The sequence below is a fragment of the Pongo pygmaeus genome, chromosome 15 (genome assembly GCF_028885625.2).
Source record: "Pongo pygmaeus isolate AG05252 chromosome 15, NHGRI_mPonPyg2-v2.0_pri, whole genome shotgun sequence".
Classification (NCBI taxonomy): Eukaryota; Metazoa; Chordata; class Mammalia; order Primates; family Hominidae; genus Pongo; species Pongo pygmaeus.
In genome coordinates, this window is record NC_072388.2 from 17,158,068 (window position 1) to 17,175,440 (window position 17,373).

At 46.9% G+C, this 17,373-nt stretch overlaps 2 protein-coding genes across 2 annotated transcripts in view; both read right to left on the reverse strand.

Annotated features, from left to right (window-relative positions):
- LOC134738185 (myomegalin-like) lies at positions 1-8,781 on the reverse strand. The gene is made up of 7 exons (XM_063652119.1): positions 8,697-8,781; positions 7,776-7,943; positions 6,717-6,768; positions 5,464-5,639; positions 4,616-4,768; positions 2,430-2,615; positions 1-1,104 (listed from the first exon to the last, which is right to left on the reverse strand). Exons 1-7 carry the CDS (start codon positions 8,779-8,781, stop codon positions 1,082-1,084), a joined length of 843 nt encoding a protein of 280 aa, XP_063508189.1. The 3' UTR covers positions 1-1,081.
- Positions 8,782-10,099: 1,318 nt separating this feature from the next.
- The window catches only part of LOC129013201 (espin-like), a 35,586-nt gene continuing 28,312 nt past the window's right edge, over positions 10,100-17,373 (reverse strand). Inside the window, 5 exon segments of the mRNA XM_063652120.1 lie at positions 10,100-10,319; positions 11,530-11,649; positions 12,225-12,417; positions 13,600-13,744; positions 16,094-16,170. Of these exon segments, the coding sequence (XP_063508190.1) occupies positions 10,141-10,319; positions 11,530-11,649; positions 12,225-12,417; positions 13,600-13,744; positions 16,094-16,170 (714 nt within the window). The 3' untranslated portion in view covers positions 10,100-10,140.

Consider the following 17,373-nt stretch of genomic DNA (forward strand, 5'->3'; position numbering starts at 1 on the left):
CATATATTAAGCACTCAATGCTATTTGCCATAGTTAAAAGTGTTATTGATACTTTGTGTTGAAAACAGACATTCATCTTGGTATGTGTTCTGGTTACCTATTGCTAAGTAATAACCACTCTAAAACTTAATGACTTCAAACAATACTTTATTATGCTTCATGGTTGTTTGGTTTCACTGGGCTCAGCTGGGTGGCTCTCACTTAGGGTCTCTTGGTTTGGGTCTCATCAGTTGATGGCATGAGAGTTAATGAGATACCCATGATTGCAAAATACAGTCACCCACAGTATCACAACATAGAAGAAATTCAGGCATCAGGTGGTGGTTAAAACAGAAGACATGAAGGGTCTTATCTAGACTTAGGATGAAATGATTCTAATTATTCATTGAGTATCTACTGTGAATCTCTCTGATACTGGTGCTGTAAGGGATGTGAAATGCAGAACTATCTTCATTCTCACAGACCTTACGACTTATCTAGGGACATAAAATTAACATATATATGTTAATTTTGTGTGTATATATATATATATATACACAATTGAAGAACAGTGGCATGGTAAATTTTTTGTTTTGTTTTGTTTTGAGACAGAGTCTCACTCTGTCACCCAGGCTGGAGTGCAGTGGTGCCATCTCAGCTCACTGCAACCTCTACCTCCCAGGTTCAAGCAATTCTCCTGCCTCAGCCTCCCAGGTAGCTGGGATTACAGGCATGTGCCACCATTCCCAGGTAATTTTTTATGTGTTTTTAGTAGAGGAGGGGTTTCACCATATTGGCCAGGCTGGTCTCGAACTCCTGACCTTGTAATCTGCCTGCCTTGGCCTCCCAAAGTGCTGGGATTACAGGCATGAGCCACCACACCCAGCCCATGCTAAATTTTTTAGTGAAATATTTTATCAGGGTAGAATTTACTCTTAAATACCTCCTATGGCTTATGTGCTGAATTCAGCTTGGGGGAGTTCCTTAGAGATGTTCTCATAGAAATGTCTACAGAAGCCCCCATAACTTGTCATCCACTTTTTTCATACTTACTGTTTCCTATTCTGTCCTGCATTAGGAAATATGACTCCCTGATTTAGGATCAGGCCCGGGGAACTGTCTTACCTACAGCAAAAAATACGAGAAGGGAGAGGTATTTGTTATCTTCTCACCCAGCATGCAAAAGATACAGTAAAATCTTTTGAGGATCTCCTAAGGAGCAATGACATTGACTACTACCTGGGACAGAGCTTCTGGGAGCAACTCACCCAGGGAAGCCAGCTGACAGAGACGCTCACCAGCAAACTCAGCATCAGTAAGTTGGCCACAGGGCTTTGGAATACTCTCAGTCACCCCCACAGTTCCAGCCCCTGGTGGCCACCACATCTCCACTGCAACTTTTTAACCTAGGGTCCTGTTTCTATTTCATTTCCTGGGGCTAATACAGGATCAAGACTGCTCAGTGGGGAGCATGGAGAGGAACACACAGGGCTGGAGATGCCATGGTTACAACTCTAGAAACTTCACCACTCATGAAATGTGACCTGTGGGGCAGGGGCAGCATCTCTCTGGTGCTAAGAGGGAGTAGGGGACATGAGATGGAAGGGCCTTGAAACAGGAGGAAGACCCACAAACTAAGAATTGCAAGACCCAAGCTCTAGCCCGGATGCTGCTAAATGGTGCATTTAGCCACCAACTCGCTAAATGCCTTATCCTTGTGGTGTCTGCGTTTATGACATGATGAGCATCCAGCCTACAAATGTATCCAAGCGTTTGCTAAAACGTGACTGTCCACAGTCTACATAACTACATAAGATCAATTATCTTTGGGAGTCAAAGGGTGGGATTCACAGTCAGATGCCATAGCTGGTGCTGTGGTTCTAAGCTGCCTACGTGTCACCTGTCCCAGAGCAGGGATGAACCCTGTGCAGTGGGAAAAGGGGCTCATCATTTCCTCTTCTGAATCCTTCTACAATTACCCTTTTTGCTCCAACCTTATGATGTCAGGAACTGAACTTGATTAACAGCATTTCACAGCAGAAAAATCTAATAGCCACACAAACGAGCCCACTGAACGTGGCCATCTTTTTCTTGGCTACTTCATCCTGCATAGGCAAAGCATAACATCTGTCTCCCTCCCTGCCAATGAGCAGTCCACCAGTCTGTCAGGGATTCAGCACACTTGGTGGTAACCAACACTGTCTACAGTGTGAGAGCACCAGGTCTAGAGCCCGTGAACATATCTACCTGTTAACTGATGAGACATACACATCAGAGAAATAACAGTAAATACATTTCCAAAAAATAAGCAAGCAGAGCTTTCCCTCAGTCTTTCATGTGTAACATGTACCCATGTTGTTTTTTTTAAACTCTGCAATCCAGCCCGAGCCATGCAGAGCAACACAGTGTGTGGCTGCCCTTCGCAAGCACACAAATGCAGAAGTGCTTACTTTCTCCCAACTGCTTCTGCAGCTTCTGCAGCTCCTGCTGAGCTTCAGCCAAGGGGACCACCGGTGTCTCACAGCCTCCAAGGAGGGGAGGGCCAGTGGGGCTGAAAGGCAGGAAGCTGGATGGAGCTGAGGGCAATGCTGCCTGAGGAAGGCTAGCCAGCTTGGGTATGGAGTGAAAATGAAAGCCTAGAAATGGAAAGGTAGGGAGAAAAGAGATACATCATCAAGAGAAAATGAGAGAAAAAATGGGTAAAAGATTGAGAAGGTAAAACCATTCCCTGAACAGACATCACCCTGCAGAGTGGCTATCACCTAGTGTGGTACAGGATGAGACAGCCATGAGTGACCATTGCTACCAGAGAGGCTGGCCTGGCTGACCTTCCCTCTTCTCTGCAGCCAGGGCTGTCCTGCATACATCCTCTATGTACATCTTGAAGGCAATTGGCTGAAGAAGGTAAGGTGGCATTATTGAGCCCCATCCCAGCAATCCTGGGCATGGACAAGTCAGGGAGCCTGAATGCTCTCAAGGGCCCCTGGGGCTCTGCTCCCAGCATATATCAGTCCTTGGCCCTGGGACAAGACTCTTTCTCCACCTAGAACTCCTCTCTGATGGCATCAGGTCCCATCCTGAGTAGGAGAGACGTGAACAAAGGCTGTCGGGAAATTTTCATTACTAGTGCATGCAGTTCAGGACTCTGATGGAAACAAACTTCACAATTCCAAATCAACGTGTTCATTCACCAAATTAAACATAGATGCTTTGGTAGAGTGGCTTAGACAAAATGGCTTGCAAACCCTTCTGGGCATTTAAATCACATAGCAAAAACTCTTAATATATGTAGATACTTTAGGCCTTCTTGATTCTGTCTAGGCCTTAATGTAGACTTACAGAATTATAAATTCTTGGAACAGGAAATTTGCATTTTAAAAAAGGTCTTCCCTGGTGATCTTTAGGCAGCCCATCTACAGACAGGTTTCTAGAAACCCTGGCAAGTTTCAATGTTTAAAACTGTTTCCTCTTCCCTAAAAGCAATTAAAGGGCAGGTAGCCAATGGAGGGGGAGCAGAAACCAAGGCTGACCCGTAGAGAATGTCTAGTGTAGAAGACAATGATTACATCCTAAAACACATCCCAGTGGTGCTGACACCATTTCAGATCAATACTGCAAATGCACTCAAATTGCCAGGTAACAGCCCAAGCATTCTTTGAGGAGGCATTCTGATTTTTAAATCCTCTGTTATTCATCTTCTGCTCTGTTTGAATCCAAAACACTTAAGCAGATGTCTACAATTCTGGAAGCACCACTTTTCCTCATGATTCTGGTGCAGCTGCTGCCCACTCTGGCCTAGAAACTTTGAAACCAGTATCAGGAAGCATTGGAACACTTCCTCTTCCTTAAGATTTTGGTTGAATTGCCTTCAAGGAAATGAGGGCAGCAAAAGAAAGCACTGCGTTTTCTGGAAGCACCTCTACTCAAGTCAAACCTCACAACAAACCACACTGAAGGCAGCCAGCCAGCTATGGTGGGAGGTAGGAGGTGAAGACAAGGTTTGCCTTTTCCTTGCCATCCCTGGTACAGGGCTGTGAATGAGCAGTGTACGCTCCGGCAACTAAGGTGGACTTGTAAATGAAATGCACCTCTTTAATTACCCCCAAGATATTCACTATGTACAAATCAAGGACTGCCAATCCATTCATACATACATTAATGGTAACGTACTACGAACAGAACCTTGTCTGAGGCTGTTCTCGGCATCCTTGGCTATGAAATAAGTAGCACTGCCTCTTGCAGAGGATCACCATGCAGATTTAATGGGTAACATACACAGTCGATCAGTAGATGTGAATTTCTTTTCATCCTATGCTGTTGTAATCCTGGGAGAAACATTTTGCCTGTTTGCTCCCAGGATAAAATGAGAGAAAAGCAATAAAAATGTTTCTTTTTAAATGATTAGCCAATTACTGGTCAAAGCTGATATGCAGATCAAAACCTGATGTGGATTACTTATTTTCTAAACTATTTTCTTAAATCAGACACAATTGGTGAATGAGAGTGGTTTCTTGATTCTGTCTGGGTTTTGATGCATTTAGGCCCCTAACAGTCCAAACCTCCGTCCTTGAAGAAAAGTCAAACAGGCAGCAGAGAAAGAGGAGATGAAGCTTCTGCCCCATTGGCTGTTGCATACCAGAATGGGCCTGGTTGGCCTCCTTGGGGGGATTCTGGGGAGTTGGCAAGCTGATGGGGTTGCTCCTGGATTCGGCCTTAACCCCCTGAGATGCAGTGGTTGATGATGGTTTAGAAAACAATACAGCAGAATGACTCGAATGATGGATGGAATCTATAAAACCCATGAATGAAAGAAAACATTTGATATTCTACAGAGAATTGGAATCCTGGCCTTACATTTACCCAGGGGTACCAGGGCTAGAGTCTTGCTTTCAGGGAAAGAACCAAGCACAAGCACTGTTTGCGTGTTCATTTCCTTGCTTGCAGACAGCTCCTAGAGCGAGGCAAACCACCTTAGGGACAACAGTGGTGCTCTGAGCTCTGAAACATGAAAATGGCAACGCCAAAGATATCAGGCAAGCCTAGCAGCATCTGTGGACACCCATGTATACTTAGGGAACACTGCTCAGGAATAAGTGGCAAGATCATTGTAGCAGAGATGAGCGAGGTTTTCCATCTTAAAGAAGATCTATCCAAAAGAGTCACCGAGGAAGAAGAGTCTGCCGTGATCTTCTCACTCTCCTCACAATGGCTCACCTTGTGCCCAACAGCATGTACATGCCCATGGAGGCCAGGGTGACAGAGGGAACTTGTAGAGTCAGGAGCAGAGCAAAGATCCTGATCCACTGGTGCCTGTGCATGGCACTTGGCCCCACAGCCATGTTCAGCCTGATACACATCATGGTGGAGCTATAAGGCCTGTTTCCTGAAGTCTCCACTCAGTCTAGACAAAGACGGTACCACGCAGAAAATGGAGGCTACCTGAGTGACCAGGAGTTTTCTTCTCTTCATAGTGTGCGTACTCACTGGTTATGTCCATGTCAGAGCAGGCTTCCAGCTCATCAGACAGGAAAGAGGTGCTGCTGGGAGAGCGGTGGGAGTCAGACAAGGCATGGCTGCTGGAGCGTGTGAGGGACTGAGCATCCAGCTTGGCCCGCAGGACTTCAATCACTTTCTCTTTCTCCTGCAGCTCCCTGCTGAGCCTGGTGGGGAGAAGGGGGAGAACAGGTAAAACCAAAGTCACCCAAACTAACCTGTCCTAACTATGGCTCATAGGAAAAGCCAAGTAAGCCAAGGGGACCATGCCTGCAGAGAATAATGGAAATAACCCACCTCTGCTTAGGGATGGAGCACAGGTGGGGTGTAGATGGAGAGAGAATAGCGACCCAGTGCTCTGGCCACATGATATGCTGACGACAAGCAAAGACATAGCTAGCCTTCCTTTTAAGGCACTCCTGCTTAAAGTATGATCCCTGGAACAGCTGCAGCCGGCGAACTCTTTGTTACCATCTCCAACAACACAAGCATAAACATTGAAAGCAAGCATTGAGAAACACAGAGCAAACCATTGTCCCAACATCCAAGAGCATGGTAAGTGGAATCATGTAGTTAACTGAATTCAGACCAATGTTTCTATGATGGATTAGAAATAAAAACAAAACAAAACAAAAAACAACACTCTGTCCTTCACTACATATATTTTCAGAAGCATTTACGTAGTCTGAGACACAAGCATGACACAAAGAACCCCACCTAGTGGCTACAATGCACTCTGAGCCCATATTTCATTGATCATTATATGAAGCAACTCACTGAGATCTGGGTCCTGAGGCACTGCAGCCTCCTGGTGAGCTCTAGGCCTCTTTCACCAGGTACTGTTATATGATTTCTTTTTTCCCCCAGGGCAATTGAGTGACTATTAAACTAGCTGTCAACCCAACTTGGGGCAGGCCAACTTTGGAAAAAGCTCATCCTACTTATGAAACACACAGCAGGAAAGCAGGACCCTTAGTGGGGCAGAAGACTCTTGAAACCTAGTTAGCTCACTTTTAGCTCAGACTGTTTCTAGGTAACTAAACCTGGAGAATTAATGTGCCAATGTAATTAAACCAAAAGAGAAGAAAGAATCTAGTTAAAAACAACAGTGAGGTGTTCAATGAATGCATGAATTCAATACATTCAGCACTTTCCTTTATTCCCCTTGATTTGTGGAGTTGCTGCCACCCTTGACCCTTTGGGCCTCAGTCCCAATCTCTTTCCCAGATTCCCCTCTGAATTACCTGAGGGCCAGTGGCTCAAGTCCAGCTTGATCTTTCTCACTTTTATGATCCTCTGCAAACCAAATTTAGAAAGAAACTATAAGAAATTAGGCTGGTCTCACTTCCCGCATTACAAACGCAGGAGCCTATCTGGAGACAGAGTAGTGAGCATTTCATGTGTGCATCTAGAATAGTTATTCTGGAAGGCCTCAGGTTGTGTCTCTACACAGGTGACCCCACTGTCCCTGACCTGCTAGTCATCATCATGACTTCCTCTGCCCTAAATCAGGGTAAAACATTTAAAATGTCTTTTGTTCCATTAATCATGAGGCCCTTGCCCAGCTGCCCTGTGGGACACTCCAGCCTCCATGTCCTGCTGCAGACTAGCACCCCAGTGCATATGTCCCACCACAGCTTTCATGCAGAACCTGCACTGGTCTCTGAGGAGATGACAAGGAGCCCTGGCCCACCTCTGCACCTGCCACCAGGAGGAGGGCTGGGTGGCTCCCAAGTCTGATCCTACTTTACTCCCTTGGATATTCTCTGGAAATTCTGAGTAGAGGACCTCAATAATAACCAATGTAGCCCTTGAACTACTGCAACCAGTGCCTAAACCATGTATAAAAGAGCATGGCACTTTATCCATATGTGGAGTACATGCATGTACATTACCATGCCATAAACGGAGACACCACAAAGATAAGGCATTTAGCAAGTTGGTGGCAGCATCCAGCCTAGAGCTTGGGTCTTGCAATTCTTAGTTTACGGCTCTTCCTCCTGTAACAAGGCCCTTCCATCTCATGTCCCCTACTCCCTCTTAGCACCAGAGGGATGCTGCCCCTGCCCCACAGGTCACATTTCGTGAGTGGTGAAGTTTCTAGAGTTGTAACCATGGCATCTCCAGCCCTGTGTGTTCCTCTCCATGCTCCCCACTGAGCAGTTTTGATCCTGTATTAGCCCCAGGAAATGAAATGGAAACAGGACCCTAGGTTAAAAAGTTGCAGTGGAGATGTGGTGGCCACCAGGGGCTGGAACTGTGGGGGTGACTGAGAGTATTCCAAAGCCCTGTGGCCAACTTACTGGTGCTGAGTTTGCTGTCGAGCGTCTCTGTCAGCTGGCTTCCCTGGGCGAGTTGCTCCCGGAAGCTCTGTCCCAGGTAGTAGTCAATGTCATTGCTCCTTAGGAGAGCCTCAAAAGATTTTACTGTATCTTTTGCATGCTGGGTGAGAAGATAATAAATACCTCTCCCTTCTCATATTTTTTGCCATAGGTAAGACAGTTCCCCGGGCCTGATCCTAAATCAGGGAGTCATATTTCCTAATGCAGGACAGAATAGGAAACAGTAAGTATGAAAAAAGTGGATGACAAGTTATGGGGGCTTCTGTAGACATTTCTATGAGAACATCTCTAAGGAACTCCCCCAAGCTGACTTCAGCACATAAGCCATAGGAGGTATTTAAGAGTAAATTCTACCCTGATAAAATATTTCACTAAAAAATTTAGCATGGGCTGGGTGTGGTGGCTCATGCCTGTAATCCCAGCACTTTGGGAGGCCAAGGCAGGCAGATTACAAGGTCAGGAGTTCGAGACCAGCCTGGCCAATATGGTGAAACCCCTCCTCTACTAAAAACATAAAAAAATTAGCGGGGCATGGTGGCAGATGCCTGTAATCCCAGCTACTTGGGAGGCTGAGGGATGAGAATTGCTTGAACCTGGGAGGTAGAGGTTGCAGTGAGCTGAGATGGCACCACTACACTCCAGCCTGGGTGACAGAGTGAGACTCTGTATCAAAACAAAACAAAACAAAACAAAAAATTAACCATGCCACTGTTCTTCAACTGTTATATATATGTTAATTATATGTCCCTAGATAAATCATAAAGTCTGTGAGAATGAAGATAGTTCTGCATTTCACATCCCTTACAGCACCAGTATCACAGAGATTCACAGCAGATACTCAATGAATAATTAGAATCATTTCATCCTAAGTCTAGATAGGACCTTTCATGTCTTCTGTTTTAACCACCACCTGGTGCCTGAATTTCTTCTGTTGTGATACTTGTGGCTGACTGTGTTTTACAATCATGGCCATCACATAAATTCTCATGCCATCAAGTGATGAGACCCAAAACAAGAGACCCTAAGTGAGAGCCACCCAGCTGAGCCCAGTCAAACCACAGAACCATGAAGCATAATAAAGTATTGTTTGAAGTCATTAAGTTTTAGAGTAGTTATTACTTAGCAATAGGTAACCAGAACACATACCAAGATGAATGTCTGTGTTTTCGACACAAAGTGTCAATAACACTTATAACTATGGCAAATAGCATTGAGTGCTTAATATATGCTAGGCACTATTCTAGGCACTTGTACTAATTTTTTTTTCTTTTTGAGAGAGTCTTGCTCTGTCACCCAGGCTGGAGTACAGTGGTGCCATCTCGGCTCACTGCAACCTCCACTTCCTAGGTTCAAGCGGTTCTCCTGCTTTAGCCTCCTGAGTAGCTGGGATTACAGGCATGCACCACCATGCCCAGCTAATTTTTGTATTTTTAGTAGAGACAGGGTTTCACCATGTTGGGTAGCCTGGTCTCGGACTCCTGACCTCAGGTGTTCTGCCCGCCTTGGCCTCCCAAAGTGCTGGGATTACAGGCATGAGCCACCACGCCTGGCCAGCACTTGTATTAATTCATTGAAACCTAATATCCACCCTTTGAGATGAGTTCTCTTATCATCTCATTTAATAGGTAAGGACAAAGGCTCAGAAAGGTTAAGAAGGTTGGGTAGTAAGCATCAGAGCTAGGCAATCTGATTCCAGTATTACTACTATACTATACTATACCATATATACTATTACTTTACTAATATATCCCTGAGAGGAATTCCCTGAGACCTGGTATCTCCCAGATACTGGGACATCATACTATGTCCTCCTGCTTGTCTACCTCTCTTTTCCGCAGACCTATATCTACCATTTAAATCAGTGTCCTTGTGAATACCCAGACATGTTCTTTCTTCCAACTGCCTGAGCTACCCTACACCAAGCACAAACTTACACATTTTCAATCCAGAAAATGCCCAAACAGTGCCATCCTTACCAAGGCCACGAGACTGATCTTACCTCCTCAGCCAGCTTCACTTCTAGTTGATTTTTTGGGAGCTGGGTCTCCAGCTGGGATACTCTCTTGATGAGACTCTCCAGGTCCTTTTTGGCCTGAAGTCCTGGAGAGTAGAAAGCCCCAGTGCCATTAGACAGCCACACCTCATCCTCATCAGTGACACTGTGAGGTGAAGACCCCTCCAGGGTGCCAACAGCTCTCACCTTCCAGGGTCTTTCCAGACTAGACAAATAATCACTTGTAACCAAGAGGGACCAGACCCAGATCTTGAGGTTTTGAGTGACCTTGTTGGCATTCTGCAGCTAGGCCTTCAGATCTTTGATGTCCTTTCATAGGACTGAGATGTTTTCTGACTTTCCATATACGCAGAACTCTTCCTGCTTCCCTAGCTGGTTCTCCAAGGGCTTCCTCTCTGAGGAACTAGCCAGCGTTGAGCCCCGGCACCCCTGCTCAGGGCACAGCCCCTCCATCAGGACCATTTCCTTGGGGCTGTTGTGCTCCTCACACTCTGACAAAAGACAAAGATGTCTTCCTAAATAAAAGTTGGATGTGCTGTTGTGGCCACTGCCTTTGAGAAGAGCCAGGTTTGGTCATGAGGACAATAATTACTAGGGAATAAGGTGAAGTAGTACTTTATTCAACCCTGACACTGTGCCAGGCATTCAAATACAGTATTTCTTATCCTCCTTATACCTACAAGTTAGGTTTCACCACTTTCTATTTTACTGACTGGGGAAACCAAAACTTAAAGAGAGGTGGTAAACTAGCTTGTTCTAGATCACTCAAACCAGCACATGGCAGAGCCACAATTCAAATCCTCCAACGTCCTGTGTTCATTCCACACACACTGATGTTTCTTAAGACATTAACATGGCCTTATCCAGTTAGGAGAGCCACAAGAATGTAGGGCAAGCTATTTCTGCATGCTGCAAGTTTAATGCACTCTACTTTTTAGTATAATTTAAAAGTTTATTGGGTTACAACTGTGTGAAAAATAGGCAAAGGAAAATAAGACTTCGACTAAATATATCAGCATGTTAACATCAGTGTATTAGGGCAGTGGTAGTCAGAATCACAACTAATCCACAGCATTTTACCTGATGCCAGGCACTGTTCTAAAGCATTTTATAAGAATTTACTCATTTAATTGACATTAGTACCTGATGGGGTAGGTAGTTCCTTTATCACTATTTTAACATTTGAAGAAACTGGGACACTAGAAAGTTTACAAATTGGGATTTGAACCAACCAGTCTGGCCCCAGGATCGTTTCTCTGAACTGCCACACTATACTTCCTCAAGAATGAGAGAGACTGTGTTTTTCTTCTCTTCTGGTTTCCAATGTGGTGGGTGGCCCTATAGTTGTAGTCCTTTTATAATGCAAAACAAAATTATTTTTTGTTTTGCAAAACTTATGGTTTGCATGTTTCCAAAACCTCATATGGTCTCTAAGTAGGCCTTAGTATTTCTATAATAATCAGTTGTATAGAACTTTATATTATTATTATTATTATTATTATTATTATTATTAGCAGTGTGCCACAAACTAATTGTAGAAATTCAAACTTATACTCAGCCTCATCTTGGGTAAGAGTTCTCCTATTAACCTCCTGTCCTCCTCTTCCCCACTACTTGTCAGGTGTGGAATTGGCCAACAGCACCCAAATGTGACAGCTGACTCCAGGGAGGGAAGGGGAGCCCCACGCCCTGTGCTCTTACCGGGACTGGTGGTTTCCTCCCGTTCAGCCTCATTCTTGCTTCGGCCACAAGTCTCATAGCCCAGGTCCTGGAGGTCCACCTGGACCTGTTTGCTGTCCTGCTTCACCAAGGATTCACCTGCTTGGGAAGAGACAGCAGCAGGTGTTAGAGAATGTCTGAATTTCCCACATATGCCCTCAGCCTCAATGGCACATACCCTAACCTTTTGGGGCAGGGAGGGCAGATCCACAGTGTGAGAGAAGTTTCTTTGAACTGGTGGGAGAAGAGACCACCAGCTTCAGGAAGCAGAATTTCTTTCCACAGGAGGAGCCTGCATTTGCCATTGATAATCTCCCCTTCACGTAACCTAGGCCTTAGCTGGGACAAGGTATCTGTAAGTCTGGGATTGTGCACTCTCATCTCTAGCAGCCCCATTGAAGCTGGCAAGTGCTTTATCAGCAAGGGTTCAATAAATGTTGAATGGAGCTGAACTCATTTAGAGTCCCAAGACACCTACACCTGTACTGTCCAATAAGGTAGTTAGTAGCCACATATGGCCACTTTATACTAAATTAACTAAAATTAAATAAAACCAACTGTCCAAGTTGCACTAGCCACACTTCATGTGCTCAATAACCATGTCATGTCGGTATAGAACACACAGAACTTATAAGATGTACAGGCTAGTTCTTTCCTAATAAGTCATAGTTACCTACTAAGTATAACTCTGTATTTCTCCAGCTCGTTAGCCTGAGCAAAGACAGTGGCTTCTGATAGCAGCAGCTTCTCCTGAAGATCTTGATAGCGTTGTTTGCACTGTGACAGCTGGGAGCGCAGGTGCTGGGTGGACCCTGGTGGGCTAAACGCTGATTGAGGCCCAGGGTCACGAGGCTGGGACTGGTTATCCAACTGTGAAAGGGGCCAAGACAGGGATCAGGACAGTCCGAGGTCACCCCCATGCAGTGACGACCACTGCCCCTTCTGAAACCTGTTGACTTTACTCAAGTCTGTCACAGCACTTCTCATGCCATTTGGCAGTGACTTGCTTTCCAGATGGAGCTCCTGGAATGCTGGGATAATGTTTTCTTCATATCTGTATCCACAGCACACAGCACAGCGGCAATCAAGTCTACAGAGGAGCTCTCAGGAAATGTTTTCTCAGCGGTCAAAAAGAGAAGGGGTGGAACCCTCCACTCATCTCCCCTCACATTCTGTCCCATTGATTCTCTCAGAATCCCCTGTATTCTCCATTTTACTGAATCTTCAGTATGGCTCCTTCTCTAAACAGGAACCCAATAATCTATCTGAGGTCCAGGAACAGACACCTGTGATGAGCTGTGACAAAAAAAAAAAAAAAAAATGGCACTGATAAGGAAGGGATGTCATTACATACCACTTGTCTGGGCTGCCTCATAACCTGATGCATCTCTGTGTTACAGCAGTTACCCCCTCCTGTTAAAATTACCTGTTTATGTGCCATCTTTCCTTACCATATTAAGTATCTCAAGGGCAGCCACTGGTTTTATTGCCCCGTGCCAATGCCTAGTGTGTTATCTGAAAAATTAAGTACTGAAGAAATATTTATGTTGTAAAAGGCTTTCTAAAGGCTGAATGTAGGCAGAATATTATTACTATTGTTTGTGGTACAAAGAGACCCTTCTCTTGGTACCTCCTGATTCACATGGGAGAACGTTTTAAAGTAAACACTGTCATTTCGAGCCCTTCTCCAATTGTTTTTCATTCCATCTAAGCTCACATTGACTTGGTGGGCATCCACTGTGAAGGTAGCCCCAAGGTCAAGGTTCTGGGGTCTGGGACAAGGCCTCACAGTCACATTCCCCTCCTCTTGGTGTTGGCACTTCCCAGGAGAACCAACCAGTTCTGTGTTTATTCTGTCGATGGTGCTGGTCAGATGCACAAGGAGCTCCGGAGTAAGTTTACTATTCCCTTCTTTGCTACTCAGCACAAGTTGTTCTTGAGGAGGTTGATGACATTGTGGGCATTCTTCAGTTTTCCCTGGAGCTTTCTGAACTCAGCCTGAAGACTACTCTCGCTCAGACCCTCTTTGGCAACCGCAGTCTCAACCATCACCTTGCCCTTCTCCTTGTCTTCCTCAGTCTCCCATCCATCAGACATTTCTTCTCCCATCTGCTCTTTCAGCTCTGCATTCTCAAGGCAAAGATGGGTTCTGGGTCTCCACAGTTGCCAGACTTGTCTCCAAAGCCACCTTGACGAACTACAAGAAAATCATGGTTTGAAGAAGTTAGGCCACTAAAGAGGGCCCAAGAGAAACATGAGATTGCAAAGGTAGTTTTCGATAAGAACAAAAACAAACAAAAAAAGCAGATCTAAAATGAACTCCCTACCCAGAACCTCCTTAGTCAGGCAATAAGAGCAATAAGATCTCAAGACTAAGTTTTATTATTATTTGAGGCAGGGTCTCACTCTGTTGCCAGGGTGGAGCACAGTGGTGAGAGCATGGCTCGCTACAGCCTCGACCTCCTGGGCTCAGGTAATCCTCCCACCTCAGCCTCCCGAGTAGCTGGAACCACGGCTGTGTGCCACTACGCCCAGCTAATATTTTATTTTTTTATTTTTTATTGAGACGGAGTCTCGCTCTGTCACTCAGGCTGGAGTGCAGTGGCACGATCTCGGCTCACTGCAACCTCTGCCTCCCAGGTTCAAGCGATTTTCCTGCCTCAGCCTTCTGAGTAGCTGGGATTATAGGAGCGCACCACCATGCCCAGCTAATTTTTGTATTTTTAGTAGAGATGGGGTTTCACCATGTTGGTCAGGCTGGTCTTGAACTCCCGACCTCAGGTGATCATTCTGCCTCAGCCTCCCAAAGTCCTGGGATTACAGGTGTGAGCCACCGAGCCCGGCCCACCCAGCTAATTTTTTTTTGAAATGGAGTCTCACTCTCTTGCCCAGGCTGGAGTACAAAATGGCGTGATCCTGGCTCACTGCAACCTCTGCCTCCCAGATTCAAGTGATTCTCCTGCCTCAGCCTCCCGAGTAGCTGGGATTACAGGCATGCGCCATCACGCTCACCTAATTTTTACATTTTTAGTAGAGATGGAGTTTCACCATGTTGGCCAGGCTGGTCTTGAACTCCTGACCTTAGGTCATCCACCCGCTTCAGCCTCCCAAAGTGCTGGGATTACAGGTATGAGCCACTGCGCCCAGCCCCGTGCAGCTAACTAAAAAAAAAAAAATTTTGCACGCCTGGTGCGAAGGCTCACGCCTGTAATCCCAGCACCTGGGGAGGCTGAGGCGGGTGGATCACCTGAGGTCAGGAGTTCGAGACCAGCCTGACCAACACGGCAAAACCCGGCCTCTACTAAAAATACAAAAATTAGCCAGGCGTGGTGGCAGGCGCCTGTAATCCCAACTACCTGGGAGCTGAGGCAGAAGAATCACTTGAACCCAGGAGGTAGAGATTGCAGTGAGCCAAGATTGTGCCATAGCACTCCAGCCTGGGCAACAAGAGCAAAACTCTGTCTCAAAAAAATAAATAAATAAATAAATAAAGACCAGGCTTGGTGGCTCATGCCTATAATCCCAGAACTTTGGGAGGCCGAGGCGGGTGGATCACTTCAGGTCAGGAGTTTGAGACCAGTTTGGCCAACATGGTGAAACCCCATGTCTACTAAAAATACAAAATTAGCTGAGTGTGGTGGCACATGCTTGTAATCCCAGCTACTTGGGAGGCTGAGGCAGGAGAATCACTTCAACCCAGGAGGCAGAGGTTGCATGATCCCAGATCGCCACTGCACTCCAGATTGGGTGACAAGAGTGAAACCCCACTTTTTTTTTTTTTTTTTTTTTTTTTCAGAATGAGGTCTCACTGCATTGCCCAGGCTGGTCTCAAACTTCTGGACTCAAGTGGTCCCCCTGCCTTGGCCTCTCAAAGTGCTGGGATTACATGTGTAAGCCACCATGCCTGGCCAAAGACTTACCTTTACAAGAGGAGTATAAAATATCTCATTAATAATTTTCATAATTGATTATGTGTCAAAATAATATTTTTGATATTTTGTGTCAAATAGTACTAAAACTAAGCTCACCTATATCCTTCTACATTTTCACTGTGGCTACTAGAAAATTTTAAATCACATCTGTGGCTCTCATTATATTTCTATCGGACAGCACTGGGCTGGGTGAAATTACTAGGGGCAGAAAACACGTTCTAAGGGCCAGACAATCAAGGTGATTGATACTGGGGTTAGGTTCACTGAAGGGTAGAAAAGGCCAGGTTAATAGGAGGCAGGGACTGAGTAACCGGGAACAAAGTTCTCAGAGCATGAAAGAGAGATTCTGGGGGACAGCAGTCTGGGATATTACAGGGAGGAAGGAGGCTGTGCTACAAGGGCCAAGAGACAGGAGGGTGCACTTAAGTTGGCCTGGATGAAGGGACGACCCTCTGTGACTTGGGTGGGGGTAAGGGTGGCAGGTTGGGGCCAGCCCTGCACTCACCGCTTCTGCTCCCTGGAAGGAAAAACAGACAGTGTCACTTGGTACCTCCGCCTCAGGGGCGCAGTCAAGACACCCTGCCAGGCCAGCCTCTGCCTGACCGCCAGCTCACCTCTCTTCTTCCAGCTTCTTCCGCAGGAGGTCCCGCCTCCAGGCGGGCATGCTGGCCAGCCAGGCCTCCTCCTCCTCCTCCTGAAACACAACCACAAAGCTTCAGGGCCTGCAGGGGCTGGGAGATAGGGGGCACCCTCAACCTGGGGACCTCAAGGAGTCAGGGTCACAGGAAGTGACCCTTTTGATGCATTTCTGTGAGACAAGTGGATGGAGGTGCCTGGTCACACCCCCTCAGAGCTGGCCTCCTTTCCCCTAGTAACCCAGACCCTTGTGTCCTACAGGAGGCACCAGAGAGATCAGAGCTGAGTGAGACAGAAGCAGAGAAGAAGTAGCTGGGACCCAGAGGTCCTGAGCCTGATTCCCCACAGGGGCAGGTGGCCAATGGCCACAGGTCCAAGACCTCTGGGCAGACGCAGGTGCGAGCCCCCACCCAGCCTCTTGGCTCAGGGAGACTCAGGCTGACTCTGGCTCCCCTGCGAAGAACCTTCAGCCCATGGTTGCCCTCTTCCCAATAGACTGGATACGTGCTCTACAATCGTGGGGCTGCAATGACATCAGGGGCAGGTGTGGTGTCCAACATAGGCAGTTTACAGCAAAGAGTTGTATTTCCTGAATGTTACAGAGGAGAAAGGGTCTGTACACGGCACACTTCACACCGAACACTGCACACGTGGCTCCCCTGACCTCAGCCAAGGAGGTAGCTGTGAACTCCAGTGGAAAACCAGAGAGCAGGCCACACTGCCCCAAGGAGGAGCCGCAGCCCCTCACTCAGAGGGGCTTCTTCTGCTGCCTGGCTCCACACAGAGCTCAGCAAGGCCACGGGGCGAGAGGGGGACACCTGGTTTGTTCTGTGCCTGCCCTGCCTATCCTACCAACGCCCCACAGCCTGCTCACCATGAGACCTCAGAGGCTGAGGCAGCCTGGTCCTGGGCCCTCCAGGCTGCTCAAGGCCACACTCCTGGGTTCTTCCCGCTGCTCCACGCCTCTGGAGGGCGTCAGACAGGCGTCCAGGCCCACGTTAAGACGCTCCACGGTCAACTGCGAATTCCGAATTCCGCTGCTCAGATGTCAAACAGCTCTGCCTCCTTCTCCTTCCAGAAGGAGAAGCTGCGGTCGATGTAGCGGCAGATGTCCTCGTTGCTGAATTCGCCCATCTCAGACACCAGTTCCAAGGGGTCTTCGGCGGGGGCTTCGGAACCCGGAGAGTCTGAGGTCGGGGGAGGCGCGGCGGGCGAGGGGGACGCGGCGGGCGAGGGGGGCGCGGCGGGCGAGGGGGGC

Excerpts from the sequence above, each read along its gene's own strand:
- LOC134738185 (XM_063652119.1), bottom strand. The coding sequence starts at position 8,781 with ATGATTGTAAAACACAGTCAGCCACAAGTATCACAACAGAAGAAATTC. Across the intron at positions 4,769-5,463 it reads CTCTGACATGGACATAACCA|ATTCCATCCATCATTCGAGT; the intron begins GTGAGTACGCAC and ends TGGGTTTTATAG. Across the intron at positions 1,105-2,429 it reads GCAGAAGCAGTTGGGAGAAA|GTAAGACAGTTCCCCGGGCC; the intron begins GTAAGCACTTCT and ends TTTTTGCTGTAG.